Raw genomic sequence first — 17,703 nt, 5'->3', positions numbered from 1 at the left:
TGTGTTAGCCAGGATGGTCTCGATCTCCTGACCTCGTGATCCGCCCGCCTCGGCCTCCCAAAGTGCTGGGATTACAGGCTTGAGCCACCGCGCCCGGCCAACCACTCTTATTTTCTAAAAAGCTCAGGACCAGATTCACATTGATACCCTGCACTGACAGCTTAACTTCCTGAAAGAGACAAAAAAACAACTTAAACTGAGAAAACAGACCCTGGTGAAATGTTCCCATCGCCCCACCTTAAAAAGAGGTGCTGGGCTCTCCCGGGTCTAAACTCTCCCCTTCATAGCAGCACTTCCCCCTGCTATTGTACAGACAGGAAGCGCAGAGCAGGGGAGAGGCGGCCCCAGGGGAAATGGAACTCACAGCCTACTAGGGATGGACTTCTGTCAGAGCAGAATATAGCTCAGTGGAATCTATCTTCTCTGTCTTGGCTAAAGAAGGGCTCTATACAGGCTGCCCTATAATACTGCAAAAGGAACCAAGACTAGGCAGTAGCAAATGGACCCAAGAGGTACACAGCAGCCATTTCTGCCCTGGGCCCAACAGAGCTGCATTTAGTTATATCTCGGTAGTAAAAATGTAAAGTCCCTTCAAAAGGGGTAAACCTCCAATTACAAAAGATAGTGATAATAAACAGGAAAAACAGCAAATGAATGCTGATTCTCCCTGTTCTAGTTTCTATTCTATTATTCAACTGTAGTGGAAACACCTCAAAGTGCACAACACAAAACAGCAGATTCCTGGCCCTCACCTGTGTGCATCTCACTTCTCACCCTGCCACCTTCCTCATCCACCCTGCCTGCCCTCTGTCCTGCTCCACTGGCTCCTGCCAGACCCCTGGGCCTAAAGGTGCCCTCTCCACTGCCGGTCAGTCAGTGCCCCCCTTCTGCTTGGCCAGGGTGTGCTTCAGCTCCCGCAGGTTCTCTGTCAGCACCTCTACCTCATCTAGGCGGCCACACTGCTTGGCATCAAAGATGTATGCCTTGATGTTATCGATCTGCTGCAGGAGGAGCTCTTCCTCTATGGGCTCCTCAGCCTCCGGCCCACTGTCACTGTCCATCTCAAAGGGGTTGGTACAGGTGGGTTCCTCAAAGGGGTTGCCAGGAACCAGAGGGCTTGAGGGTCTCTGCTGGGGATGTTCGTCTTCCTCATTGAAGGGGTTAGGAGCTAGGCTGTCTGGCTGAATGAATGGATTCCCTGCCACTGCCTCCTCCTCCTCGTCCTCTTCCTCGAAAGGATTGTACTCTTTCAGCATGCGGGCTGAAGGGTCGAAGGAAACCTCTGCAGCAGGAGGACTAGTAGTGCCCACTTCCATGGGGCTGGAGAGGTCTTCCTCATCAAAGGGGTTTAAGGAGGGCCCCTCATGTTGCTGTGGCATGATGCTCTGGGTTAAGAGCTCCTGGCCAAGGGCTGGGGGCCCAGACCACACTCTGGTGGGCTGTTGAGTTGAGCTAGGTGAAGGGGTCTTGGGAGCTGTGCTGCTTGGAACTGGGGAAGAGCCTAGATCCAAAGCATAAGCAAGGTGGGTGCGAGGCTCTCTGCTGGGCTCCAGCTGAAAAGGGCCGATTTCTCGGAAGTCCAGGGACCGAGTCCGTGTGTGCAGGGATGCCACCCGAAACTGCTCCCTTTCTCGTTCCAACTCCCGTTCACGCAGCATCTGCAGCTGTTCCCGCTGCAGGTCCTCCTCCTCAGCCTGCCTCCGGGACAGCTCAATGGCCTTCTCTGTCTGCTGCTGGTCATACTCGTCCTGCAGCTGCCGCAGGTTCTCCTGCAGGGTGCGCACTTCATCCGTGCGGCCCGCGGCCTTGGCCTGCCTGATGAATGATGTGATGTTGTGGATCTGCTGGAGGAGTGGGTCTGAGTCCTCACTCTGCCCCTGACCTCCTGACAGCGGGAGCCAGCCCTCAGCCTTTCTCAAGGGGGCAGAGCCCCTGCGGAGAGATGCCACCTCCCCGTTGGCTGCTCGAGAAGCCAGGCTACTCTGCCTTTCCTCAAGCCTTCGCTGGGACTCCAGGACAGCCTGGGGAGAGAGCAAAGCAGAGAGAAGAAATAGTCACCATGCTGGCAGCAGCCCACACTGTCAGCCACCCTCTGTTGTCCCTCTATCCCTGTGCCAGTGACACTCCAATTTCTCACCTCAGGACAAAGATATCCAACTGCTAAAATCAAGTCATGTTTTTGTGTATATGTGGGTGGAAGGGAGACCCTGATTTTCAAAAAAAAAATTAAAATATAATGAATAAGTTAGGGCATCAGATTTTCTCAATCTTAGATTCACAGGCCATATACTCTTCTTAAACCTCTGAGATCTGTTCCCCTCATCTACACTGGAATCTCACACAGTGTTAAATACACATACAATTTTCTGTTTAATATTGCATATACCAATATGTTCTACAAGGAACTTCCTAATGTCTTGGTCCTCTGCAACTTCTGCCATAGGGAGAACTGTCAATCTCTGTGATATTCTAGCCATGAGAGAATCAGCAGAAGCTCTGAAAGAAAAATAGGACCTGGGGAGAAAAACAATTATTCTAGTTCCCATAGATGAAAGTGAGGCTGAAACACAACAGAAGAAATATGCACATTTGACAGAGAGGTTCTGATTCACTACAACCCCACACAACCTGGGAGCCCACAGCAGCCTCTGTGCTTGAGAGCCACAGGAGGAAGCGGGCCCCATACCCCTGGCTTCACTTACTTGTCTCTCCATGGCCCTCTTCCTCTCCATTTCCTCCTTCCTTTTCTTTTTCAGTTCCTCAAACTGTTCTTTGGTTGGCAGTGACATCAAACCAAGCAACTTTTCCTGCAGGGAGTGACAGACAATTTTACACTTAAACTCTTTTAGAGAAAAAATGACCCTTAAGCCCCATGATGAGAGTTTGCTTAAGCTGAGCCACTCTATTCTCTGAGAGTGACATCATTTGACAGCAGCCAGAAAGCAGCACACTCTTATATTGGGTGAGAGAGTCAACTCCAAATGGGCCTGCATTTTCCTCATGAAATGATCAACAGCAGATATCCCAGTTATTCACCTGGGATAGATATTTTAGTTGTTTGTGATCTCTCTCCTTCTTTAGAACACAAGCTTAATGAGAACAGGAACGCTGGTCTTTTTTGTTCACTATAGGACATCCAGCACCTAAAACACTACCTGGTATATAGGAGGCGCTCAACAAATGATTGCTGAATAGAATCACTAATCAAAGTGAGGAAGGGCCTACTTCTCTGTACTACAGAGTCAGAAAACTAACCCAACAGGACTCCATCTATTAGATCTCTTTGTTGGCTGGGGGCAGCGTGGCTCACGCCTATAATCCCAGCGCTTTGGAGGCCGAGGTGGGCAGACTGCTTGAGCTCAAAAGTTTGAGACCAGCCTGGGCAACATGGTAAGACCCTGTCCCTACTTAATAGAAAAAAAAAAAAAAAAAAAACACTTTGTTTTAATTAAAAAAAAAAAAAGAAAAAAAAAAGATCTCTTTGTCAGGGAGCCCCAAGGGTGGTTAACTGTGACTCTCTCAGAAGGGGCCTTCATGGGTAGAAAGACACAATTCAGACCTAACCACTTAGGTTAGTCTGCCCTTAATCGGCTGTTTCCTCCCAGCTGATGGCTCAGGAAGAGTCTCTTAGGAGATTATCCTAAGGAAGAAATACTAAGTACCAGTATTACTATCATGGCAACAATTAACAGCAGCAAAAAATTAGTCTATCAAATGCTCAACTAAAGGAAAACGGTTAAAGAATGGCATATACAGTCAATATGCACTATCGTAACTACTGTATATAAAAAATACAAATGGGAAAAAAGAAAACATACCAGAATAATGAGTGATTGTAATGGGGACATAGGATTAAAAGTAGTTTTAGTTTTCTCTGAAATCCAGATTTTTCTCTAAGTGTGGCATCATGCATTCATAATTTCAAAAAATAATACAATGTATAAATAGGAAGTAAACAAGTCATTGGCATGGATCTGCCTCTGGGGAAGCAAAAGAGCAGGACAGGCCAAGCATGACATGTATGCCAACCCAGGATGGCTTTACCTGCACAAAAAGTGTAGCTGAGTATCTGATCATTCTCTGCAGCCGCAAATTGCTTGGATGTGGTGGAGGGTCCTGGTTCAAGCCCAAGGTTAAGATCTTCTTACTGAATTGGAATAAACACATGAATATAATGAGCACTGCCAGCTTCAGAAACAAGGGTGAAAAGTATAACATGTGGAGTTGCCAGGCTTTCATGCCAGGAAGGTGTGTAAAGATGGGCAAGTGACTCCATCGAAGTTTCCTTGAAGGCAAAGCCCATTTCTTACCCTTTGTCTGTACACAGGCCTTAGCACAGGGCACACAACACTGTCATGGAGGGACTGACTACACATGCAGAGCCAGCTTCACAGGTGAGCAACCTATGCAACTGGAAAGGACTGGCACTTAAAAGAGCCCTATGCTTGGTTTAATGCTCTGCTGTTAGTGTCTTTATTCTTAATAATTTTTGAACAGGGGACATGCATTTTCATTTTGTATCAGGCCCTGCATCTATGTAGCCCATGCTGTATGTCTGGATGGACAAAAGCGCCTCATCTCATTCTTCCTCTGAGTCACTGTACTTCCCATAAATCAAAGGGCTAATTTAACCCCAATGGCCAGTCCACAGTTAAAAAGCAGCTGTGGATTTGAGCACAGACACAAAGAAAGAACCCGAGTTTCTATCTTTGCTCCACAACTTTTGCTATCTGTGACATGATTCCTCACCTTTGACACAGGATGTTAATCCCTACCTCACAGGGTAACTTCAGAATAAATGAGCTATTCCAGAGAAAACAGCCAGTGACTGGCACATGATAGGTGTCAATAACCAGCTCCTCTTTAACAATAACAAACATTAGAAATCCTTAATGAAACAAAAGTCACTGAGATGCATTAAGTGCCAGAGTTGTCCCCTTTCTTGCCCTCCACCTCACCCATTGCCCCATCACCAGAAGTCTGAGTGAGTGCAGGTCTACTTTCACCATTTCATTAGAACAGCATCTTCTCCATTCCACCAGCAGGCAGGATACCACTTAATGGACCTTACCTTAAAGCGTCTATCAGCTCATACACTTTCTGCACTTCCACTCGAAGGTCACTGGCATGTTCCAGACTGTAGGTTGATTCCCCAGCACTAAGGAGAAACCACAGAGACACGTGACCTAAGCTTCATAGTGCAGACTGGACAGCATAGTGTAGGACGCTAAAGGTGTAAGGCCTCACAAAGGCAGGTAATTCTCTAAAGGTGGCACTTCAGACTTTTGGATATAATGCAGTGTCCATCTCTTGGAATGATGAATCAAGTGGAAGTGACATTTCGATTTGCAACGCAATAGGGACAGACTCAGGTCGACGCCTCCAAGGACTAGCCCTTATGCTCATCACCAAAACAAATGCGGCTGAATTTACTCTGGCCTACTTTCTCTAAACAATTCCACTGCATCTAACAAGATGTAAGAAGTGGTTTACTAAATCAGTTGGTTACACTACATTAAAAGCAGAAAACTACTTGGCTTTTCTCACTCAAAAGTACCCAAGGAGGTTCGAGACCAGCCTGGCCAACATGATGAAACCCCGTCTCTACTAAACATACAAAAATTAGCCAGGCATTGTAGTGGGTGCCTGTAATCCCAGCTACTCAGGAGGCTGAAGCAGGAGAATCGCTTGAACCAGGAGACGGAGGTTGCAGTGAGCCAAGGTCGCACACTGCACTCCAGCCTAGGCGACAGAACAAAACTTGGTCTCAAGAAAAAAAAATACACACACACACACACACACACACACACACATAGTTTTGTTTTAAACAAGGCACATCTACTGCTACATGCATTGCTTTAAATGTGGCAGAGAGGCAACACAGGTTTAAGACAAAGTCAGAAAATTCTGAAATTAATAACACTGGATACCATACTTAATTCTTTTCCTATAGGTTGGGAAAACACTGCTGGGATCTGACTCCAGTAGTTAGCACTTCAACTTCTAGGTCACAAACACTAGGCTTCAGAAAAAGCCATGCCCTTAAACAGGGATCAGCAAATTTTTTCCATAAGGAGCCAAACCATAAATGTTTTCAGCTTTGCAGGCCACACAGTCTCTGTTGTTGCTATTCAACTCTGTCGTGGTGGTGCAAAAGCAGCTACAAACAGTAATCAAACTTGGGCATGGCTGTGTTCCAATAAAACTTTATGCAAACAGGTGACAATAACTAGTATTGGTAAGGCTAAAAAGAAAGTGAAATCCTCATACACTGCTGGTGGGAATGCAAAATAGTGCAGTCATTCTAGAAAACGATTTAGCAACTCCTCTATGGAATGTTACTCTATGGTAATATATAGTTAGCATAAAACCCAGCAATTCCACTCCTAGGTACCTACCCGAGAGAAATGAAAACACGTCTACACAAAAACCATAAAAATTTGTAAACAAATATTACAGGAACATTATTTATAACAGCCAAAAGTGGAAAAATACCAAATGTTCAACAACTGATGGATCAACAAAATGTGACAAGTATCCACACAACGCATTCATACAGATGGAATGAAGTACTGATACATGCAACAACATGGATGAATCTTAAAAACATTACACTTTGTGAAAGAAGCCAGACAAAAGAGATTTTATATTTATGATTCTATTTATATGAAATGTCAAAAACAGACAAATCTATAGAGACAGGAAATAAATTAGTGGTGTCCAGGGAGGTGGGGAAAGGGCAGTGGCTGCTAATGTATGGGGTTTCCTATTGAGGGGATGAAAATGTTTAGAATGAAGACAGTGGTAACGTTCGCATAATTTTGTGAATACACTAAAAACCACCAAACTGTACACTTTAAAAGGGTAAAGTTTATGGTGTATGAACTACATCTCGATTTTAAAAAAGAAGCAGATGTTGGCCGGGGGCGGTGGCTCACGCCTGTAATCCCAGCACTTTGGGAAGCTGAGGTGGGTGGACCCTGAGGTCAAGAGATCAAGACCATCCTGGCCGACATGGTGAAACCCCGTCTCTACTAAAAATATAAAAAAATTAGCAGGGCATGTTAGCATGCGCCTGTAATCCCAGCTACTCGGGAGGCTGAGGCAGGGGGATTGCTTGAATCCAGGAGGTGGAGGTGCAGTGAGCCGAGATTGTGCCACTGCACTCCAGCCTGGGCGACAGAGCAAGACTCCATCCCTCCCCGACAAAAAAAAAAAATATATATATATATAGAGAGAGAGAGAGAGAGAGATAGATAGATATATAAGCTGGGTGTGGTGGTGTGTGCCTGTAGTCCCAGCTACTTGGGAGACTGAGGCAGGAGAATCACTTGAACCTGGGAGGTGGAGGTCGCAGTGAGCCAAGATCATGTCACTGCACTCCAGCCTGTCAACAGTGAAACTCTGTCTCAAAAACAAACAAACAAAAAAGCAGATGTCAGGATACATTTGGCCCATAGGCTGCAGTCTGCCAGCCCCTGCTCTAATGGACATGCCTACTTTAAGCCCTGACACCTCAATGTGACACTCAAGTGGCATCTACCCAGGCATGAGCATGAGACCCACTGCCCTTCCTCTGCTCTGTCCAGATGCTGCACTCAGCAGCAGTACCTATTGTCTGAGGCCCTTCCCAAACCTGCTCAGTCAGAATAGCCAAGGTCAACTGAATGTGGCTGTCTTTTTACAAGCTCATGTGATGGTAACATGTACCCCACTAAAAGACAGACATGAAGGCGATTCTCTTCATAACAGCCAAAAGTGGAAAAAAACCAACTTCAGCTGGTCTCAGAAAAAAAGCACAGTTGAAGTTAAGATTTTCATTTTTGGCTACTGGAGAACTGACCTAAGATGCCAGAAAACAGTCACCACTGGATTAGAAAAACATAGATGAATAGCTTACTTTAATGATGCTGCCATCCTGATGTATTCTGGAGCTTTCTGGTCAACTTTCTCCATGCAAAGTCGTAATTTCTAAGAACAAAAACAAAGCGGTAAGTGGTATGCTCAAGATACAGAAAAGCCTACCCAGAAGCTAGGCTCCATCAATGGAGATATATAAATGTTCACTTTTCCAACATATTAATTGCTGTTATCAATTTCCTGATTTATAGACCTACTTTCCAAGCAGAAAATTTTGTAGGAAGGAAAGAAAGTGAGAATGGAGCTTCTGACCAGATGTTTTGTTTTGTTTTTTTTTTGAGGAGTTTTGTTCTGTCACCCAAGCTGGAGTACAATGGCGTAATCTCCGCTCACTGCAACCTCTGCCTCCTGGACTCAAGCGATTCTCATGCCTTGGCCTCCTGAGTAGCTGGAATTACAGGTGCACCACCACCACACCCGACTAATTTTTATATTTTTAGTAGAGACAAGGTTTTGCCATGTTGGCCAGGCTGGTCTCGAACTCCTGGCCTCAAGTGATCTGCCCACCTTGGCCTCCCAAAGTGCTGGGATTATAAGAGTGAGCCACCACACCCGGCCAGATGTTTTTGAGAGGAGCAAGGCTTCCAGCGCACAAGCCAAGGTGTCTACCAAGACAAAAAGGAATTAGCTGCTACTTTCTTTCTCTGCCAAGTGATGCCAGGCAACAATAGGAAACACAGCACAAGGCATTGCCAGGGCTCACTTCAAAAGAGGAAGTGGCACAAACACAGTGGGTATTCACAGAAATGAGATACCAGGTTGTGAACTCCACACAAAGGATGGAGAATGGCTACATCTGCAACCCAACATGGGGCTTAATTAACACCATTTCTAGTAGCCTGAGTATTTACATGGGGATTCCAGAAACACTGCCATTATGACCTGCAGAACTGCTAACAATGACTATTCAGTGGTCATCAGACAAAAATATATCTTCCTCTATTCAGAATGTTGCACAAGCTGCTTCCTCTGCCTGGGCTGATCTCTTCCCTGCATCTCTTACTGCCTGCCCACCCAGTCCACCTGGCTAGTCCTCCTCAGCTCACAGGTCTCACTCGGCCATTAAGGGACCAAGCCAGTCTCACTCCCAGATAGTCTTTGCACACTATTACCTCTCAGAGTATGCATCTAGTAGGGGGGGCTGTGGGATCGCTCATAGTAACGACAGCTGAGGCATTTGGACAAACTTAGAAGGGGACACTCAGTAAACTGGTAAAGTCTGAAAACTTGTAGAACTTTCTAAAACTTGGAAAGTCTAACACTCCCAAGTGAGTTTCCCAGGATTCTTCTGGCCCACTGTTTACGAACATCTCTAGCTTCTGCTCTCCCCACCGAACCTGTCTACACCACATGGCAACTGCCCTTCCTCCTCTTGCCTCTGGGCCACCAAAGCCTCCACCCTCCTGCTTTCAAGTAGCCAAGGAAGGCCACTTGAAACAAGTTTGCTGCAACACACCCAGGATGACTCTGACTCACACAGGGCCCTAGATGGGAAATCATAACATGGGCCTTTAACAGGAACTACAAATAATTCAAACGAACAACTTCCCAAAGCATTCTCCAGAATCTGCAGGAGTGTACGTAACAAACAGCCAAAATCTGCCTAAGAAATTAGACCCAAGACCAGACAGCGCAAATCACCTCGTAGAGCTTCACGATGTCGGGTGTGTGCTCCTTCTCATCAATCTGCTGCTCTCTCTTGAGCAGCGTGTCCTTGCAGTGTGTACAGCAGCGGATCCGGTCATCGTCCTTCTCATCCAGGACCGAGCTGACACTGCTCATGCTGCTGATGCTGCCTCGGCGGGAGCCATGGGCACTGTTGGGTGACTGGCTGGGGCTGGTGTGGGTGCTCAGGGACTCCTTGCTGGCACTGGTGAGCTTGTCTGTAACCACAACACCAACAGGCAGCAATGACCCCCACAGCATCCAATCACCATACCCACGACCTCAAGGCGGCAGTCCACAGGTGTTTGATTCAGAGAGTAATAAGATCAGGCTCCAGCTGTGGGCAAGTACTGCCCCTCTGCCTTCCTGGTGTCAGACTCTGGTGGGAAAGGACTCCACTGCTGCCCCTCCAAATCCAAACAGCCTTGCCTTTCCACCTGCCACTCTCTTCCATTTGCCTTGTGCCTCCAACACAACAAACATTCTCCTGGGAGACTTTCCTCCACAGCCTTCCCCCTATTCCCAAACATCTGGCTCCTATCCTCTCTGAATGGCAGGTCCTCCAGGAAAGCCTTTTCCAATTCCCTGAGGCAAAAACTATCCATCCTTCCCATCAGTTCCTACCACATTGCCCATTTCGGAGTACTTTCCACTCTTCTCCCTGTGTACAGTTACATGTACACCCCAGAGCTGCCCTAGGAACCTATGACTCTTTGTGGGTACAAACTGTAACTTACTCACACTTGTACCCTTTACATATCCAGCAGGGCCACCTCACAGCAGCTGCCCAGTAAATGCTGGCTAAAGAGCTCAAGAGAAGAAGGGTGAATAGTGTCCCAAAAAGGCTGCTTATAGTCTTATGTACATGAGACAGGGAGTTGGTCTCAGGGAGAAAGTATCAAGGTAAAGTAACCTGGTATATGTGAGAGTTGGACAGAAGAAGCATCTGTTTTTGTCCCCACATTATCCAGACACCCCATGGCCAACAGCATGCACAGTCAGCAGAACTCTCTAGTGTAAATTTATCCCAAACTTCCCAGAAGCCAATGAGATAATCTTCAGCAACTTCTACTCAGCTTGGTTGCAAAGTCCTGGAGGATTGGGTTCCACCTAAACTTTGTCCTCCACACACCCCCAACTATTCTATTTGCTCCTCTATTAACCTACCCTAGGCTTTCCAGAATTCCATGCCTTTGCTCCTGCTGTTCATTCTACCTAAAATGTCCTTTCTCCATCTCTTTTGCAATCCTACTCATCTTTTAAGGCTCTTTTCGAACATCACCTCCCAGCCCTAAGCATCCATGCTCTCACTGTCCCTGAACCCACAGCACTCAGCATCTCTCATATTGTATTAGTCTTTTCTGTATGACAGTCAGTTGTGTGTGACTTATCCCACAGGAAGGGACTAGCCCACTGTTTATATTCAAGACCCTCTTCTCAAAATCACACTTGCCACTTCCAAGCAGAGCAGACAAAGAGTTGGTCAGCCTCTCCTGAGTGCCTGACTCAATCTCTTTCATTGTACATCTCTCTTTAGAAAGCAATTATTTATTTGTGAGTTTATGTCCCCTGCTAGATGCTAGACTCCTTGGGAGAATGAACAATGCCTTATAGGCTTACAGGCCAGAAATGGGCAAAAGATGACCTGTGAGCCAAGTCCAGCCCGCAGGCTCTTTCTATATGGCTCTCAAACTAAGTATAATTTTCACATTGCTATTTTATTTTATTTATTTATTTTTTTGAGACGTGAGTCTCACTCGGTCACCCAGGATGGAGTGCAATGGCTCAATCTCAGCTCACTGCAGCCTCCGCCTCCCAGGTTCAAGCAATTCTCCTGCTTCAGCCTCCTGAGTAGGTGGGACTACAGGCACATGCCACCACGCCAGGCTAATTTTTGTATTTTTATAGAGACAGGGTTTCAACATGTTGGCCAGGCTGGTCTCGAACTCCTGACCTCAAGTGATCCACCTGCCTCGGCCTCCCAGAGTGCTGTGATTACAGGCGTGAGCCACTGTGCCCAGTCTAGTGTTCACATTTTTGAAAGGTTGTTTAAAGAAAGAAAAAATGTCACAGCAACCATATGTGGCCCACAAAGCCTAAATTTATCTACTATCTGATCCTTACAAAGTTTGCCAATCCCTGTTATAGACCACTGTATCCACCCCTAGCATAGTACCTAGCCTGTAGTGGGTTTCACAGAATCAGCAACTCGATGAATGAGGATTCCCATGAGCCATTAATGTAACAAAAAGGTCCCACGGTCCCAGTGGTGATTAGCAAATAAGCTAGACTCAAAAGAAGATGAGGGTCCAGGGCCCCACCTCCAAGTCACCTACTTGCCAAGGGAAGGCTGATGAGCTCCATACACTTCTTGCACATGATAGACCCACAGAGGCGGCAGTGGTGGCGGCGGTTCCGGATGCTGAACTTATTCCCACAGTCTGGACAGAAAGGGACATCCTGGTCGTTGACCCAAGGCACCACAGATTTTTCTATTGCTTTGGGAAGAGCAAAACAACAAGAAAGCAGGCCATTTTAAAGAGAGCTTTGGTCAGGGAAAAAAGATAATAAGATGAATGTGAGCAAAGTTTTAAAGTTACCTCGAATCTTTGCAGATTCAGTATTTGTTCTGTCAAACGCAGTGAGCTGACCGGGAGAAAATATTGCCAAATGAAATTAACCAGGTGATGTATACATGCTCCACATTTTCCAATACATCAAGCGGGAAATTAGCACATTTGGATTTCTCAAGCCTCATCTGTCATCCCCAACTCCACAAAATCACAAAAGCAATTTCAAGTGGGACAGGGTATTAGTTTTGCATCTAGAACCTACCTTCCTTCCTATGACCCACTTCTAATCTCTTTATTGTCAGTTACCCATTTTAGCAATAATCAGGGGTAGGCAAGGATGGGTAGGGGCAGTGACCGAAAGCAATGGAAAACTCTCCATTCTCCACAGTGCTCCTGGACCCTAAAACTGGCCACATATTTCTGCCTTACAAAGTACACATAAATACCTGTACTTGTGGTTGCTACTATGCCCAGCACACAATCCAGGTTACACACAACAAGCACATTTAGGATCAAAATACACCCGTGAGACCTGGTCACCACTTCTTTGTTTGCCATCACACACTACACCTCACTGGGTGATTGTGCCTGGGACACCCAAAAGAAGAATCTGAAGGAAGAAAGGTTTTCTGGCACCTGAGTGGGATTCACAGGTGGGAAAAGGAAAGCTGAGCATGTGGCAAGTTTGTCAGCCTGGGCCATTCTCTTAAGGAATGCTGGCCCAGGCTAGAACTGTCCACCACATCCTCTGCACCTCTCTAGAGAAGGCATTTCTCTGCCACCATCAGCTGTATATGATATACACATGTGATAGAAATGTGATTATTTTTTCCCAGCAAATGTGTATTTGCAGAAAAAAAAGTTTTAAGACAACAAAATTTACCTTCTCTAACCTGATTATTAATTTATTGACTTCCACAACATAGTGGTCAATTCTAGCAGCTCGGTGTTTTTTGAAGTCGGAAAGATGGCTTCTCACAGCACCTAGAGGGAAGGAAGGTAGGGAGACAAATGACTTATAGTTTCTCTGAGGGAGCCTCTCTACCTTGCCACTTATCCCAATGAATTTCAAAAGCAGGTTGGTCAACATAGCGAGACCTCGTCTCTCTCCAAAAAATAAAAAAATTAAAATTGCCAGGCATGGGCATGTACGCCTATAATCCCAGCTCCTTGGGAGGCCAAGGCAGGAAGATGGCTTGAGCTCAGGAGCTGGAGGCTTCAGTGAGTTATGATCCCACCACTGTACTCCAGCTTGGGTGACAGAGTGAGACCAATCTCAGAAAGAAAAAAAAAAAAATTTCAAAAGCAAGTAAAAACTCTAGGATTTTAGAGTCATACCAAAAATTCAAAAACCAGGAAAGCAAATGGAAGAAAATCTGCTGAATTGTTAACTGTGACCTTCGGAGGCCACCAAGTACCACATGAGAGACCTGAGAGTACAGTAGATAAAAAGCATGGACTCTGGAGTCAGCCTGTGCTCAAGTTTCAATTCTGCCACACACTGTGTAACTTTGGACAAATTACTTAACATCTCTGTAACTCTAAGAGTACTCAACTATCAAATGGGATAATAATGGTATGTACTTCACAGAGTTGTTACGATGATTAAATAAGTTAAAATTTTTAAAGTCTTAACTGACTCTCATGCCAATGTTAAATAAACAGGGTGGTAACATTATGGGTGATTTAAAAATTTTTGAATTATCTTATTGTTTTGTACTTTATAAATTTGATACAATATGGTTTTTCCTCAGGATAAAGACAATTCTCAAAATGGCCAAAAAAATGTAAATACTAATACATTCCCTTGTGGAAGCTAGTTAAGCTAGTACCTTCCTCAGTCCAGCAGCCAAAACGCAGGACAAATGTCTGCAACACAAATAGCTTACTGTCTGAGTAACCTGAAATATCCCCTGCTCACTGGAACAGTCTCACCTGTTCCAGAAACATATTGCCCTCAACCCTCCCGGCACTCAATGCATGTCTCCTTCCCAATGATCACCTATTCATTTATAGACTGTAGTGTAACAGAATTTGTCACATCCCAAGCTTTAAAAAAAAAAAATTTTAATTGCCAAATAAAAATTGCATATATTCACCGTGTACAACATGTTTTGAAATATGTATACAGTGGGAAATGGCTAAACTAGCTAATTACCATATGCATTACCTCATATACTTATCACTTTTTGTGGTGACAACACGAAGTCTACTCTCACTGACTTCCAAGAATGCAAGATATTTTCATTAACTATAATCAGGCCAGGTGCGGTGGCTCATGCCTGTAATCCCAGCACTTTGGAAGGCCGAGGAGCATGGAACATTTGAGGCCAGGAGTTCAAGACCAGTCTGACCAACATGGTGAAACCCTGTCTCTACCAAAAATACAAAAATTAGCTGGGCATGGTGGTGCACGCCTGTAGTCCCAGCTACTCAGGTTGCTGAGGCACGAGAATTGAACCCAGAGGCAAAGGCTGCAGTGAGCCAAGATCACAGCAGCACACTCCAGCCTCAGTGACAGAGGAAGACTCCATCTCAGAAAAACAAACAAACAAAAAACTATAAATCACCACCTTGTACAACAGATCTCTTGACTTATTCCTCCCGACTGAAATTTTGTGTCCTTCGATCAGCATCTCCACATGTTATACTCTTTTTATTTACCTATTTTTGAGACAGAGTCTCGCCCTGTCATCCTGGTGGGAGTGCAGTGGCGAAATCTCTTGGCTCACTGCAATCTCCACCTCCCAGGTTCAAGCGATTCTCATGCCTCAGCCTCCCAAGTAACTTGGATTACACACATGTGCCACCATGCCCGGCTAATTTTTGTACTTTTAGTAGAGACAGAGTTTCACCACATTGGCCAAACTGGTCTCAAACTCCTGGCCTCATGTGATCCACCTGCCTTGGCCTCCCAAAGTGCTGGGATTACAGGTGAGCCACTGTACCTGGCCACACATGCTATACTCTTAAACATCCACATGTCTTTTCTTTCCTAATCATACTCTAACATCTAATTAAACTTTAATTTAGAATTCTTTTTTTTTTTTTTTTGAGGCGGAGTCTCGCTCTGTCGCCCGGACTGGAGTGCAGTGGCCAGATCTCAGCTCACTGCAAGCTCCGCCTCCTGGGTTTACGCCATTCTCCTGCCTCAGCCTCCCGAGTAGCTGGGACCACAGGCGCCCGCCACCTCGCCCGGCTAGTTTTGTATTTTAGTAGAGACGGGGTTTCACTGTATTAGCCAGGATGGTCTCGATCTCCTGACCTCGTGATCCGCCCGTCTCGGCCTCCCAAAGTACTGGGATTACAGGCTTGAGCCACCGCGCCCGGCCTTAAAACTTTAACTAGAACATAGCAGATGCTCAATAACCACTTGCTGAATGAATAAATGAATTTTCTTACCAAGCTCCTGGGGTTCCCACATGTAAGGATCAACCCCTCCATAGCTGAAAGACTCATATCCTTGGGTCCCTGATTCTGCTCGATCATCCCCTTCTCGTTTCAACAACCTGTCCTTTGCTTTCTTAGCCTTCTGGACAAGACCTTGAAAAATGGAACAAATAATACAAATGATCCATGAAGAACGCCCAGTAAAGAGTCAAAAGAAATCTCAAAAAACAAGAGTTAACAAAATAATTATCATTTGTTTAAAAATGCACCAGAAACATTCAGATCCCAAGTAAAATGCAGGAACAAGCACACAAACACTATACTACAACTACCACAGAGCAATACACTGGTTAGTCAGTATTAGCATTAAATTGGTTTAGGTGGCTGAAATATGGGCTAAATTACTGCTCACTGCCAAACTTAACAGCACAATTAAATAAAAGTGCTAAAATCAAATTTGATGAGGAAAACAGGGTGATGGAAGTGTTTTCTTCTTTATCTTAATTGGAGTGGTGGTTAAGTGGGTATATACATTTTTTTAAACTTTTTGAATTGGGCCAGACGCAGTGGCTCACGCCTGTAATCCCACAAGGGAGGCGAATTCCTTGAGTCCAGGAATTCAAGGCAGCTTGGGCAACATGACAAAACCCCATCTCTACTAAAAACACAAAAAACTAGCTGGCTGTGGTGGCATGCACCTGTAGTCCCAGCTACTTGGGAGGCTGAGGTGGGAGAATCACCTGAGCCCAGGAGGTCGAGGCTGCAGTGAGCTGAGATTGTGTCACTGCACTCCAGCCTGGGCAACCAGAATGAGATCCTGTCTCACATAACATAACATAACATAACATAACATAACATAACATAACATAACATAACACAACACAACACAACATAATCAAAATAAAATAAAATAAAATAAAATAAAAGCGTACACTTAAAAACTATACCTCAATTAAAATAAAGTTTTTTAAAAACCAAGTTCTATAGTACTAATTAATTTACCCCAGAAACTCATGAGTAAATTCTTCTCATTTACCTCCAGGATGGGATTCAGCTAAACCTCCATCCCTGGACTGGTGTTCCCCATAGGCTTAACTGGACACAGAGTTCTTCCTTCCCCACTACTGCCCACGCACTTATTGAATGCATGTGAGAATACTTGCAAAAAGCTTCAAGAAACAGATATAACATCTACAACATAACACAAACAGAACCAGATTTGGTAAGAAGAGAAAATGAACATTTCCTATATTTAGACCTTGTATGTACCAGGCACAATGCAAAGTGCTTGCAAATACATCATGCCAGTTCATGCTCACAATGTTATAAGGCAGGTGACAGCCCTACTTACAAATGAGGAAACGACATCAAAGACGGGGAAGAACTTGCTTCACCCAAGATCACAGAGCTTACAGGTAACAGCAGGGCTGGAAGTAGACACCTCATGTGTCTGAAATGAGAGCTCCAGCTCTCCCCAGCTAGTGCTGATTCACAAACTATGCCTCTGCAGAACATGGGTTCTGCCACCTGTGCTGGTGAAGAGAACTACCTGTTAAACTGAACAATCAGCTGGCGGGGGCAAAAAAAGAACTCTCAGTTCTAAGTCGCTCTCTCGTGAATGTTCTTTAATCTTGGATGAATGCTATCCCTTTCTTCCACCAGAATCTAATAGAAAATATCAGACTGAATATAAAATGATATTATTACTTTTACTTTTTATTTATTTATTTTTTAGAGACAGGGTCTCGCTCTGTCACCCAGGCTGGAGTACAGTGGCACAATCATGGCTCACTGCAACCTTGATCTCCTGGGCTCAAGTGATCCTCTTGCCTCAGTCTCCCAAGTAGCTGGGGATTACAGGTGTGCACCACCATGACTAGGTAATTAAAAAAAAAAAATTTTTTTTTGTAGAGATATTGTCCAGGCTCGCAGGCAGAGGGTGAGATTGATAAGAATATACTTGTCTTCTTTTAATACAGTCAAGCCAATAAGCAAACTTCCTGATTATTGGTCACTGTGGGACAGCTTTGTCCAAACTGGAAAAATATCAAAACAAAAGGACATCCTTTAAAATGCACTAGGCCGGGCGCAGTGGCTCAAGCCTGTAATCCCAGCACTTTGGGAGGCCGAGACGGGCGGATCACGAGGTCAGGAG

At 45.1% G+C, this 17,703-nt stretch overlaps 1 protein-coding gene across 2 annotated transcripts in view; it reads right to left on the bottom strand.

The window, feature by feature from the left end:
- Positions 1–47: 47 nt before the first annotated feature.
- The window catches only part of RBSN (rabenosyn, RAB effector), a 25,868-nt gene continuing 8,212 nt past the window's right edge, over positions 48–17,703 (bottom strand). For both annotated transcript variants that reach the window (XM_017859198.1, XM_017859196.1), the window contains exons 3-12: positions 15,561–15,701; positions 13,042–13,142; positions 12,186–12,231; positions 11,922–12,083; positions 9,562–9,803; positions 7,901–7,971; positions 5,072–5,158; positions 4,045–4,147; positions 2,703–2,807; positions 48–2,021 (exon numbers count right to left, since the gene is read on the bottom strand). In XM_017859198.1, the coding sequence (XP_017714687.1) occupies positions 870–2,021; positions 2,703–2,807; positions 4,045–4,147; positions 5,072–5,158; positions 7,901–7,971; positions 9,562–9,803; positions 11,922–12,083; positions 12,186–12,231; positions 13,042–13,142; positions 15,561–15,701 (2,210 nt within the window). In that variant the 3' untranslated portion in view covers positions 48–869. The remainder of the gene's footprint in view (positions 2,022–2,702; positions 2,808–4,044; positions 4,148–5,071; positions 5,159–7,900; positions 7,972–9,561; positions 9,804–11,921; positions 12,084–12,185; positions 12,232–13,041; positions 13,143–15,560; positions 15,702–17,703) is intronic.

This window comes from Rhinopithecus bieti, unplaced genomic scaffold, assembly GCF_001698545.2.
Source record: "Rhinopithecus bieti isolate Rb0 unplaced genomic scaffold, ASM169854v2 scaffold_49509, whole genome shotgun sequence".
Taxonomy (NCBI): domain Eukaryota; kingdom Metazoa; phylum Chordata; class Mammalia; order Primates; family Cercopithecidae; genus Rhinopithecus; species Rhinopithecus bieti.
This window is presented reverse-complemented; position numbering and strand designations above follow the sequence as displayed.